Raw genomic sequence first — 13,216 nt, forward strand, 5'->3', positions numbered from 1 at the left:
ACACGTCAAAACCTTTGACTTAGATCCAAGAATCACCAAATCTTTCGCCAACACAGGGATCACTCTCTCCCTCTGTATCCCCAACGACAAGATCCCATCTCTATCAACCAATCTCTCCGAATCCGAATCAATCATCAGAAACTTCATCTTACCTTACCACAAGAATACAATCATCACATCAATCTCTGTAGGTAACGAAGTCTCTTTACTCCCGCAGTTCTCAACCAACCTTGTCTCAGCTATGGTCAACGTTCACAGATCACTCAAGAGATACAGATTACACAATAAGATCAAAGTCTCCACAACGCATTCCCTCGCGATTCTCTCCAGAAGATTCCCTCCTTCAACCGCTAATTTCCACAAATCGATCTCTGAGACAGTCTTGAAACCGCTCATAAGGTTTCTACAACGAACAGAGTCACCTCTCATGGTGAATGTGTACCCTTACCTCGCTTATAAACAATCGTTCCCTTCGATTCCGCTCGACTTCGCTTTGTTTCAGCCGATGAACAGCCCCAAGCGACGGAGATACATCGATCCGTACAGTGGAGTCGCATACACCAATCTGTTCGACATAATGTTGGATTCTGTTGACTCCGCCGTGAAATCATTGGGATTACCTAAAATTCCGGTGGTCGTATCGGAGATCGGGTGGCCGACGAGTGGAGAACCGGGAGAAACAGCTGCGAGTTTGGAGAACGCTAGGGTTTTTAACCAGCGGCTGATTGAGCATACGAGAAGGAGATGGAATAAGGTCCCTGTGTATATCTTTGCTCTGTTCGACGAAGATCAGAAAACTGGAGCCGCCGTGGAGAAACACTGGGGATTGCTTTACGGTAACGGATCGAGGAAGTACGATCTGAAGCTTTGAACGGCAAATTGGTCATTTTCGTGTATAGGCTTTTTGATTTTGTAATGGGCCTAAGGCCTTATTAATCCACCGATTTTTTCCGTAAATAAAAAATAATTGGAGATAATTGAGTCATGTTTTAATCTTACATTGTCTGGATATGTCACATGCACTATGATAGATTCATGGACTTTCGAGTCAGATCTCTTATATCTAAGAAACAAAGACATTTGTCTCCGAATAAATCGGTAATGCAAAATTGTCATCATGTTCCGGAAAGTTGTCGTACATTTTAAAATTGGGCAGTGACGTTAGAAAGGTCAGTCTTGTTTTGATGGCTATTTATATCTTAGACCAATATGTTAAAGTCACATAATTTCCTGAGGAAGTATATTATATTATCTAATTAATGGTATACTAGGTGATACCCCGTGTTACAGCACGGGATTATATATTTTGTTAGTTATTTTTTTTGTAATTTGTATTTTTGTAATGTAGTTTTTTATTTTGACTTATTTTCTTTGTTTATATAGTGCTAATTTATATATTTGGGGTTATACAGTAAATTGAAAATCCTAATAGAGTAAAAAGTTTGTAAAATATAACTTTTCACGGAAACAGACACACCGCAATATTGTATAGTAGTTTTGTAAGAAAATAGACACTCTGCAATATCGGATAGTAGTTTTGTAAGAGGATAGACACACCGCAATATCGAATAATAGTTTTGTAAGAGTATGAGTTTTTCTTTATTTTAGTATGAGATATTTCAATGGTTAGGAAACCATTGTATTTATAGTGAGATTAAGTATATTTAGGTTATCATTTAGAAGTTAATATTTGATATATCAAATCTCAGCAAAATTGTAAAAAACCAATTTAATTTATAGTTTGATAAAAATACATGTTTTAATGGGTTTAACTCAAACTTTTTTTTTATATTTTAAAAATTTAAAGAGTAAAAATATATATATATATATATATATTACTTAAATATTTTATAGACTTAAGTATATTATAATATTTTAAACTTTTGACGGAGTTCAAATATTTATAATAATTTAAACATTCTATAAAAATTTAAATATTTATAATCTCTTAAACTTTAAAAAAAAACATAAATATATTATAATATATTTACGTTTTTTAAAAAAGTTTAAATATGCTCAAATATATAATCAAATTAAACTGTTAAATTTGGATACCTGATAAATCAAGTTTTCTACTCATTTGTACTCAAAACATATTAGTCATATATTTATAGTGATTATGAACCATATTCCAAAATATTTAGTCGATGTGGGATATACAATACATATTTTCTGTAAATTAGTTTACAACTTTACATATATATAATTTCTGCATTTTTTATTCTTTCCATCTATACTAATTATAATTAATTAGTATAATTTCGTTAAGGAAATATTAAAAAATCTAAACTAAATGATTATTTGTTTTTATTTAATTGTATTAAATTGATTTGTTGTTTCTGTAAATATCTCACAATATAAAAGTAAATCAAATAAGTTTATATTTATATACAATTTCGTATTTAATCTATTGATTGTTTTGGAAGTAAGCAAGTCACAATTTATAAGTATTAAAGATTTCTCATTATTATTAATATTCATAATAATTATAGGGATTAAGTATGGTATTAGTTAATATTTGATATTACTGAACCCATTAAATAGTCGGATACCAATTTCCATATATAGGGATTATACCTATGTTTGGTGACAGAAATAACTATTCTTGAACCAAATCAAAAACATGATCCGAATATTATAAATCTGGAGTACAAACAGATCCGCAAGTTTTTTTTTTCTATTTCCGGATTAAAGAGGATCCGCGTCCTGACCCGGTCGTAATTTAGTTGTCGACCGAAAGGTATAATGGTCATTAAGCAAAATCATAACTATAGGTTAATTTAATTAAATTAAGTAATTTTTTAATTATTTTTAATGAAAAACCTACCAAAATAAAGTCATCATCCAATTTGAATGTAGATAACTTTTCTAGAAGGTAGGCTGCATTTTTTTGGATAAGCGGAGCATAATAAAATTGACTCATCATCACATATATCCACTAAAGACGCAAGTGACTGAGTGATCGGAGATATTTGCGGAGGAAAGAGCGGTAAAGGGAGTGGGTATAAAAACCGGTGGATCGTCCGTTGGTTGCATTATTCTGACCATGTGGGCCAACGTGCCGCACTTTGTCTCTGTATAGTCATTGAGGATGTTTCTCACTTCTCTCAAACACTTATGATTACTATATTTATTGATTTGTTACTTACTGATGAAATTATTTTGCTTTTGACTTGTCACAGTTGAGACTGCTTCTTATATATATATATAACGCATAAAGCCAAGAACTGCCGTCCGATATGGCGATATCCACACAGTGCCGTGCCCAGATTTACGGGGGCTTAAGGCGAAATTGAAATTGAAAATTTTTCTTAAAAAAAAATGTAAATAAAATAAATGTAAAAATCATTTTAAAACATAGAAATTATTGAAAACAAAACAATAATCTTTAAAAACTAAGATATAGTCTTTTTCCTTGTATTTAAATAATGTTTTCACCAAATTCTCATCATCTAAGTTCTTACTTAGTTCTTTTCTTAACTATTTGATAGCAAACTGATCATGATTTCACAAACACAAAAAATATATGAAAGAATGGTGGGGGCTTGAGGCAAATGCCTTTTTTATTGCCCATAGGCACGGCTCTGTATCCACACTCTCTCACTCACATGGAGAGCCAAACACCAAGAACGTACCTCCACCTTACATTAACGATACCATGTGTGGTTTACGATATTCACATTATACATAATGTACGTTTATATCAAAATATCCTGATGCACTGAACCGTTGGTATTTATGTCTATCACATGAGCACAAAAATTGATAAATTTGACAAAAAAAAAAGTAAAAAAAAAAGTAGCTAGTTCTGTAAAGTTAGTGGTCGAGCAGAACGAGAAGATTCATTGAATTTCATCTTACAACTAATCGATGGGTACTAAACATTAGATCCATACAAAGTAGGTGAGCTAGATCGATCATTACCTTTATATATCGTCATCATTGATGTATATATATTAATTGTGAACAAGTTCTATATAGCTAGTTATATCAATTCCGGCGAGTTAGTCTAGTGACATAATTGAGGTAAACATGTAACTCGTAGTCCTCATTACCTTTGTAAGCATGTATTTTGGTCCTTTTGGATTAGTTGTTAAGTTGGTTAGTGCCTCAATCTTAAGTGCTATACAGTTGGAGGATTGCAAATTGTTTTCTTTTGTATAAAGATTCATTAGTGAAACGAACACTTTTATGTTTATAAAAAAAAAACAAAATTAAAATGCTAGACTGTTAACAATAATTTCATTTTTGCTTTATGAAATTTCCAACAGGAAAACAATAGTACAAATTACTTCTCTTTGACTTGAGTGTATGTAAACAAGTACAATTTTTAAAAACGAATCTACTACAACCACTCGAGATGAAAATATATCTATCTCGGGATCATCATTAATGAAATGACTAAATGGGTAGTTTGATGAATCGATGATTGATAGATGAATAACAATGTTTTTGCTTTTTGTTTATTTTGTTTGCTCCCATAGAGACTTTATGGGAATAAATCATCAGTCAACTCAAACTCAAATTATCTAACACGCGCGAGACAGAAACCCGATACGTGACCCGACCAAGTCATAAGCGACCCGGAAACCCTGTTGCTGTATGTTTCCAATGATCGACAAGCTCCCCATTGTTCCGGCGAACGCAAAACAGAACCGTCCTTGAGTGTTCACCGGAATCAGATAATTACTCGCCGGAAGCGAAACCTCCCCGCCTCCGAAATGAAACACAACCGTCGGAACCTTTACCGTCGTCATCCCCGAGAGATCGAAACACGTGTCGAACAGAGAATACGACGGAGCACGTTTAAGGCTCCTAGCTCCGAGACGAAACGCGTCTCTAAGCGCCACGTAAGCAGGTTGCGCCAGCCGAGTAACCGAGGTACCTGAATCGATGATAACTCCGCCGCTTCCGGTGGAGTCAAGCTTGAACTGCGACTCCGAAACTCCCCGAACGCGCGAGCCGCCAACGCTGATTCCAAGAAGCTGCAAATAGTAAAACGTGTCGAGTTTCGGGTTCGTCAGCAACGGCGTGAAAACGGAGGTCTTCGGAACGGCGTCGTTTCCGAAAACGATGGTTGACGGCGGTTTAGAAGATGAACCGGAACTCGTCCGGTCAACCAAACAGTAAGAGAATTTCCCGTTATAACGGGTTTTCGTCTGCGACGGAAACGATAACCCACCACGGCCCAAGCCCAACAGCCCAGCCGCACCAACGAACAAGCCTTCGTTATCGTGACCGCATCCCAACGGCACGTGATCAACACGCGCACCGTGAAACGTCAGCGTTTCGGTTGCGAAGTCTCCTTCGGTGAATGATCCGTCACCGTAGGATACTTGGTAGAGACAAGTCTTGCTTCGACGTGTGACACATTCCGACGAGTCGTCTAGTCTCCGGCAGAGGCGAGACCCACATGGGACGGTTGCGTACGTTTTGGATCTCTTCGGGTCAAAGATCGGGTCGGACTGGTTGTAACAAGCTTTGCAAGGAGAGCATTGGAGCCAAACGACGTCGCTTCCTGTGTCGAGCACCATGTAAACGTTGGTCGCCGGAGTTCCAACGCCTAACCGCATAAAATACTCTCCGCTTCCTTGCGAGAGACCGGAGATAACGGCGCCGCTAAAACCACCGGCGGAACGTGGAGTTCTTCTCGTGACATTACGTCCGGTTGATACGGCGGCGAGGCTGGATATGGATTCGACGCGGAGAGAGTCTCGTTGGAGACGGAGGTTGAAAAGAGCCGTCGGAGACGCGTCGGAGAAGGAATAGAGGGCATCGACGTGCGATAAATGGACAGAGAGAGAAGAAGTAGTGGACTCGGGTTGGGATTCACCGGTTAAGGATTCGGAGTCGGGCCATGAGAGGGTTGAGGCGGATGGGAGAGTGTTGACGACGAGAGTTTGGTATTGGGAAGAGGAGGAGGAAGAAGCAGAGGTGGTGAAGAAGAAGAGAACGGAGAAGATGAGGGTATTTAGGACTTTTCGCTCCATCGGGAAAATGAAAAATGAGGATTTGAACTCTATAGTATATAGTCACATGGATCGTCTTATATAGACTCTATACTCCAAAGTAGTATACTGTATTATTATGAAGGCCAAATGAAGCTCGTGTGTGAAAGCACTTAGTTTAACTTTTAGTTATGGCCTGACTTTGTTTTTGTTTTTTCTTTTTTCTTTTTTTTTTTCCTTTTTCTTTCCCAAGTAAAATCATCATTACGAAATCCCCTTTTTAATAAAAGACAAGTAAACAACATTATTTTTTGGTAGACTTTATAATTTTAATAAATGATTATAAATAGTTACAAATAGGTTATAGATTAATCCATATATTAATTGGTTACAAGTTAATAGTTCATATATTAATGGTAACAATTAAAACCTTGATTGTAACCGAAAATCTTAAACGGGATATTCCAAATTGATAGTTTATAAATTTTCCAAACTTTATTTTTGGAAGATCACGTTATTTCCAAATATCTATAATTACAATATTACCAATTTATTTTTATGAGATTTTATTGATAGACCACAATGTTAACCAAGTTATTAAAGGGGATAAAAATATACTCTCAATCATAAAAATAAAGTACACAATTTTTTTTGTATAATAAAACGGAAGTACACAACTTTTTTTGTAGAATATATAATTTTTATAAGTTGGTTACAAAATAGATAATATATTAAATATAGGTTGGTTACAAAAAAAAATTTATAAATGAAATCAGTGAGCTATATGAAATTACGAATACACTTAAAAATATCTAAAAAAATCCTCTTAAATATAATATTCCAATGATTTATACAATTTTTTTAAAAAAATCTTGATTATTCCATATATTATTACACCATATATAGTGTTATGTATAAAAATTTATTGTTAGGCGTAACAAGGAATAAAATCTTGGCAATTAATCACACTTAATCGTGATTTTCGAGATTTTATTCTGGATTTCAAAATAAAATATGACCTAACACCCTTCCAAGCTTTTAATATAAATCAATGTCTTTAAAACCAGACCGGAAAGTGAACCGGAAGTCTTTCGAGTCATTGGGTCAACAAGTCGGACCGATTGAATTACAGGTCAATTAGTTTATTAGTTTAATTACATTTTATGAATATAACATCTACTTTTTTATAAATATATGAACAAAACATACATAGTTAAGTACTTAACAACTAAAATTAAACTTTTAAATGATTAGATAAAATAACTAACTGATTCTTTTATAAATAACAACATTTATTTTTAATTTGGTTTGATTTTAAAGTGTGACCAAAATAAAATATTTTGGTCACAGACCGACAACCCGGTCTGACCCGCCGGTTCAACTACCGGTTCACGTTTTTTTAGCGGGTTTTATTTGTTAGGTTTTTAGAGGTTACCCGGACCGGAATACCTATCGGATTGTGGTTGGATCAAACCGGCCGGTCCAGTCCTGGTTAAAAAATATTTATATAGATCATTCGGATCTCCATTCACCAAAATACATCTCTCATATTCATAAAAGAAAAATAATAATAATAATAATAATCGTTTCTCAATTTACAATGCTAAACCGTCTTATAAATTATATTTTATTTTAAAATTATAATACAGATAAAAGAAATTTCAATCCGTGTTCTAGCATGGATCCAAATATAGTTATTGACTTTATTCCACATTTCCCTACTAACGAAGTAATAACGAAATCCGTTTAATTCGATAATTTCAAAGAGTACTGTGCGGNGACCTAACACCCTTCCAAGCTTTTAATATAAATCAATGTCTTTAAAACCAGACCGGAAAGTGAACCGGAAGTCTTTCGAGTCATTGGGTCAACAAGTCGGACCGATTGAATTACAGGTCAATTAGTTTATTAGTTTAATTACATTTTATGAATATAACATCTACTTTTTTATAAATATATGAACAAAACATACATAGTTAAGTACTTAACAACTAAAATTAAACTTTTAAATGATTAGATAAAATAACTAACTGATTCTTTTATAAATAACAACATTTATTTTTAATTTGGTTTGATTTTAAAGTGTGACCAAAATAAAATATTTTGGTCACAGACCGACAACCCGGTCTGACCCGCCGGTTCAACTACCGGTTCACGTTTTTTTAGCGGGTTTTATTTGTTAGGTTTTTAGAGGTTACCCGGACCGGAATACCTATCGGATTGTGGTTGGATCAAACCGGCCGGTCCAGTCCTGGTTAAAAAATATTTATATAGATCATTCGGATCTCCATTCACCAAAATACATCTCTCATATTCATAAAAGAAAAATAATAATAATAATAATAATCGTTTCTCAATTTACAATGCTAAACCGTCTTATAAATTATATTTTATTTTAAAATTATAATACAGATAAAAGAAATTTCAATCCGTGTTCTAGCATGGATCCAAATATAGTTATTGACTTTATTCCACATTTCCCTACTAACGAAGTAATAACGAAATCCGTTTAATTCGATAATTTCAAAGAGTACTGTGCGGAACCGTGCAAAATGGTTCCATGGTCTAGTGGTCAGGACATTGGACTCTGAATCCAGTAACCCGAGTTCAAGTCTCGGTGGAACCTTATCTCTATTGATTTTTTCTTTTTTTCCATTTTTACACTTTTTATTATTCTTGTTGAGAAGTTAGCCCATGGTGTTTTAGGATATAATGGCCTAAAAGGCCTAACCAGAAATGTCTAAAAGGGCCTCATTTGAGTAGTGCCAATAAGAATTTAGATAACAATGCGAGCTCGTTGACATCTTCCCTTGTTGTGGCCCATGTCTTGTAAATATGGACTACCGCAACAAACAGTTTGATAATTTTAGTTTTGTTAGAACTTAGGAAGATTGATTATGTATTTTATGTGGGAAGAATACTTAAAACTATGAAGATCAAATAATTGGATTTGTATACCTTGAAGGAGTAATTTGTAAAAGAGTTAACCACACATACACATTAAGTTTACTCTTTTTTTTTTTTTGCCTAAATGTAGCACCAAACATTAACATAAATTGAGGGAAGCGCCATTATTCCAATTGTAAAAACCAATTGTGGTATTTAGTGATATTTCTTCAATTTTAAAAGTTAGTTTGAAACTTTTTTAAATGTATTTCCTCAACGACCTAATAGAATAACTACGAAGCTTGAAACCGTGTTGTAGGAGAAGTAGGTGGCTCGCATGCTCTCCATAATTGAAAATAAATTTTGGCCAGGACTTTGATATTAAAACTCTTCAGAAATGAAAAAGGTAAATATCAAGTGGAAAAGTGAGGAGGACATGAGATAGTATATAGTTAATGACAAATGAGAATGGGAGCATAAATGAACACCTATCTACTAATCTAGTCGAGTTTATAATTTAATTCTTCCAATTCATTACACTTAAACTAATTGCATGCCTCCATTTCTCATTGTCATCTCTCAATAATTTCGGTTCCTCGGAAGTCCATATAGCCTAGAAACTCTCCTCCTCACTTGGTCCCTACCCTCTTTCAATAATTGTCATTCTTTAAGCTCACTGAGATATTCTAAATTTACATTTTTAGTTACTATATGTTGGAATATGTTCTAGTTCGAACATTTATTGTTAAGGCTGTTACTTGCTAAAATGTTAATTTTCAGCAATACCATTTTTTAAAGAAAATAAACGTCTGAGTAAGGAGGACTTATCCCGAACCAGAAGGTTAATGCAGGGACAAATAATGGGGGAGGAAGAGAAATTGAGGCCCGTCTTCGCAGTCTGATCAAGAAGAAGATCATGTGATTACTGTATCTATCTTTATGGTCCCCTCTTCTCTTATATGATTATTATTCACCTTTTTCACATCAATCTAAAACTGAATTTATTATATCAGTCACTCACTCACTCTCGGATTCATCCAAAGCCACACATAAATTTTACAGCGTTATAATAATTAATTTCAGAATCAAAGATATACATATGTTATGTTTTTGTCTTTTGGCTGTTCTTTACTTTCCATTTACAATGATAAGTTGATAACATCAAATCCATTGTCGAAATTGTGATGTAACTTTTACATTTGATTAGCCGAATAAGAAAATGAGAACAATAAATAAATATATATTGGGGAATCCTTTGAGTCATATATACCCCAACTACTTTAAACCTATTTAATAAAAGAGAACAATAATGGATGAAAATATATATTGGAGAATATTTGGGTTGTAAATATTCTCAGTTGGGGAAACTTCTATTTGTTCACCGTTAATTGACTTGCCTGACATCAACAATGAGTCAGCCAAGGATAAGAAAATTGGTTCCTGCGAATCCATCAAACTGGTGGATAAAGTTGCGGCAATCGAAATCCCTAGATCCCCAAAATCTAGAAACGAAGCTATAGTGACCAACATTTTGGTAATTGTACCTCTGACTGCAAATCTGGGTATAGTTGCTGAGCAACATGTCATCGCCTCGGATTCGACCAAGACAGTTCCAGCTCCCGGAGCTCCCCGCATTAGTGAAGACCAACCCTGGAAGGCTTTGGTTGCTGGTAACTCGATTCAGCTAGAAAAGAAAGGTACTCCTTACACTCTTGAATCTGGTGAAGCGTGTGTTACTATCCCTAATTCGGTCATTGAAAAGAATAAGAAGGCATGGAATAGCTTCATATTAGGACAGTTCTACGAAGAACCCCCTGCTCGAGGGGCAGTTCATGCTATAGTAAATGGGATCTGGAGCAAACAGCGTCGAGACATTACAGTCTCAAAAATGGAAGGACACTCGTTCCTGTTTAGGGTCCCTTGCCCGAATGCGCGGAGGAGAATACTCAGTCAAAGTCTCTGGCAGGTGGACGGACAGACAATGTTCGTAGCCAAGTGGTCCCCAGATACCACCCCTAAGAAGCCTGAACTGACCCTGGTTCCGGTTTGGCTTGAGTTTCATGGAGTTCCTCTTGAATTCTTCAACAGAGAAGGGCTCGAACACATTGCAGGCCTAGTTGGACATCCGGTCTGTCTTCACCCGCACACAGAAAAGCTAACTAACATAGAAGTAGCTAAAGTCTACACGGTCATCGACCCACGCAAGCCTCTGCCAGAAGCTGTTAATGCAAGGTTCGAATCCGGACAGATCAAACGAATCCAAGTATCTAGCCCATGGCTGCCATCACTATGCAGTCATTGCAAAAGAGTAGGTCACACTGTATCCCGCTGTACAAGTGCCCCACCCCTGTGTACCCTATGCGGCTCGGTCAAGCATACTACGGTGACCTGTCCTAGAGCAAAGAAAGACAAACAAGCTGGTAAGGCACCCATTCAGAGTCAGCTGCCTATTGTCGAAGTAAATGCAGTTTCTTCTGCTGCAAACAAAGACAAAGCCATATCTGGGACCTCAATACCTCCATCGACTCACGTACTAAACAAGCCAGGACAAAATGAGGCTCTCGCTGGCGTAACAAGTAACAGGAAGGTGCATTATAGTAAGGAGACCAACTATCTTCCTCAGGAAATTGCAAAGGACTTCCAGTTGAACCTTGATGAAGGTAAACTCTGTATCGACTTAACTGCAAACCTGTTCTCTCATCTATCACCAAGTGCGAATTTGGCCAGAGAAGAGGGGGAAGTTTCAGAAAATGATTCCATTCCCGGGGATGATGACAATCCTGATGAGGACTCTGACCGCTTCCTCAAGGTCATATCCAAGCGGCTGAAGAAGAAGAAGGATTCTCGAGTAAGGGCTGGAGGCCCTTTAAACCTCTAATTCAATATCCCATATATGGATATTTTTTGTCGTAATGTAAGAGGTCTAAACGACCCTGCAAAGCGGAGAAGCCTTAAAAAATGGATAAAGGTACATAAACCTCTATTTGGTGGTGTAATAGAAACTCATGTAAGACCGGAGAAGACGCAGCGTGTCTGTTCTACTGTGGCTCCGGGTTGGTTTTTTGCGGATAATAATGAGTACTCAGACCTTGGGAAGATCTGGTTAATCTGGCATCCTACGGTAAAGGTGACAATTTTGTCTAAATCCCTTCAGATGATAGTCTGTTTGGTGCAGTTGCCTTTTGTGCAAAGGGAGATAGTGGTATCTCTTGTATATGCATCATCGAGCAGTAGTGAAGAGAGGAAGCTTTTGTGGTCAGAAATTCAAACATTTGCCTCCTCACCTGAGCTTCTGAACAAACCTTGGACTGTTCTTGGGGACTTCAATCAAGTCCTGCATCCCCACGAACATTCAAATCCACTCTTCAATACTTACACCAGAGCAATGCGAGAAATGAGTCAAGCACTGATCAACTCATACCTCTCTGACCTCCCATTTTGTGGTAACACATACACATGGTCAAACAGGCAAGAACCCGGTGCGATCACGAAGAAGTTGGACAGAATCTTGGTAAACGACGAATGGATGTCTGCTTTTCCGCAATCACTTGGAGTTTTTGGTGAACCAGGCTTCTCTGATCACAGCCCTTGTTGTCTCTTTCTGGATATCAACAAGCCGAAGATCAACCTGCCTTTCAAATTCCTGACCATGCTGAATCAACACCCTGATTTTGCACCTCTTATCAAGACGTGGTGGACAGCACTAAACTTTGATTGCTCAAGAATGTTGAAATTCTCGAAGAAGCTGAAGGAATTAAAGGCAGTCATAAGTGAATTCAGGAAAAATAACTACTCAGAGTTGGAAAAGAAAGTGCTTCACGCTTATGAAGATCTTCTTGCCTGTCAGCAAATCCTTCTAAGTGATCCTCTGACCAAGCAATGCAAAGAGAAAAACAAGCACATCAAACTTGGTGTCTACTGGCAAAAGCAGAGGAGATTTTTTTAAGACAGAAATCAAGGATTTGTTGGCTTGAAGAGGGCGACAAGAATTCAAAGTTTTTTCACAGGGTGGTGTTATCTAGACAAGCTCAAAATCAAATCCTCTTTCTCACTGACGAAACTGATCGTATTGTCGACACGAAGGTTGGTATCCAGAGCTTAGCTGTCGAGTTTTTTCAGAATACCCTAGGATCAAGTTCAAATGCAACGCCCTTGTCTGTTGAGGAGCTCCAGCTGCTTCTCCCTCAGAGATGCTCTGTTGAGGCATTACAAGTCCTATCTGCTCCCGTTTCACCAGAGGAGATCAAAGCAGTGGTTTTCTCCCTTCCAAAAAACAAGGCTCCTGGACCAGATGGTTACTCTGTAGAATTTTTCACGGCTCACTGGGAAGTTGTTGGATCTGATCTAATCTCTGCAGTCTTGGAATGCTTTAACTCTGGATG

General features: G+C 36.6%; 2 protein-coding genes and 1 non-coding gene across 3 annotated transcripts in view; 2 read left to right on the forward strand and 1 right to left on the reverse strand.

The window, feature by feature from the left end:
- The window catches only part of LOC104753203 (glucan endo-1,3-beta-glucosidase 12-like), a 2,409-nt gene extending 1,522 nt beyond the window's left edge, over positions 1–887 (forward strand). The window contains exon 2 of the mRNA XM_019238023.1: positions 1–887. Coding sequence (XP_019093568.1) covers positions 1–871 — 871 coding nt within the window. The 3' untranslated portion in view covers positions 872–887.
- On the reverse strand, positions 4,227–6,080 carry LOC104749144 (aspartyl protease family protein 2-like). The gene has a single exon (XM_010470723.2). The coding sequence runs from the start codon at positions 5,988–5,990 to the stop codon at positions 4,530–4,532; it is 1,461 nt and encodes a 486-aa protein (XP_010469025.1). The 5' UTR covers positions 5,991–6,080; the 3' UTR covers positions 4,227–4,529.
- On the forward strand, positions 8,503–8,574 carry TRNAQ-CUG. Its single transcript has one exon. It is a non-coding gene; the product is annotated as a tRNA-Gln (tRNA).

Source organism: Camelina sativa, chromosome 16, assembly GCF_000633955.1.
Source record: "Camelina sativa cultivar DH55 chromosome 16, Cs, whole genome shotgun sequence".
Classification (NCBI taxonomy): domain Eukaryota; kingdom Viridiplantae; phylum Streptophyta; class Magnoliopsida; order Brassicales; family Brassicaceae; genus Camelina; species Camelina sativa.

Coding starts and splice junctions, on each gene's coding strand:
- LOC104749144 (XM_010470723.2), bottom strand. CDS start 5,990: ATGGAGCGAAAAGTCCTAAATACCCTCATCTTCTCCGTTCTCTTCTTC.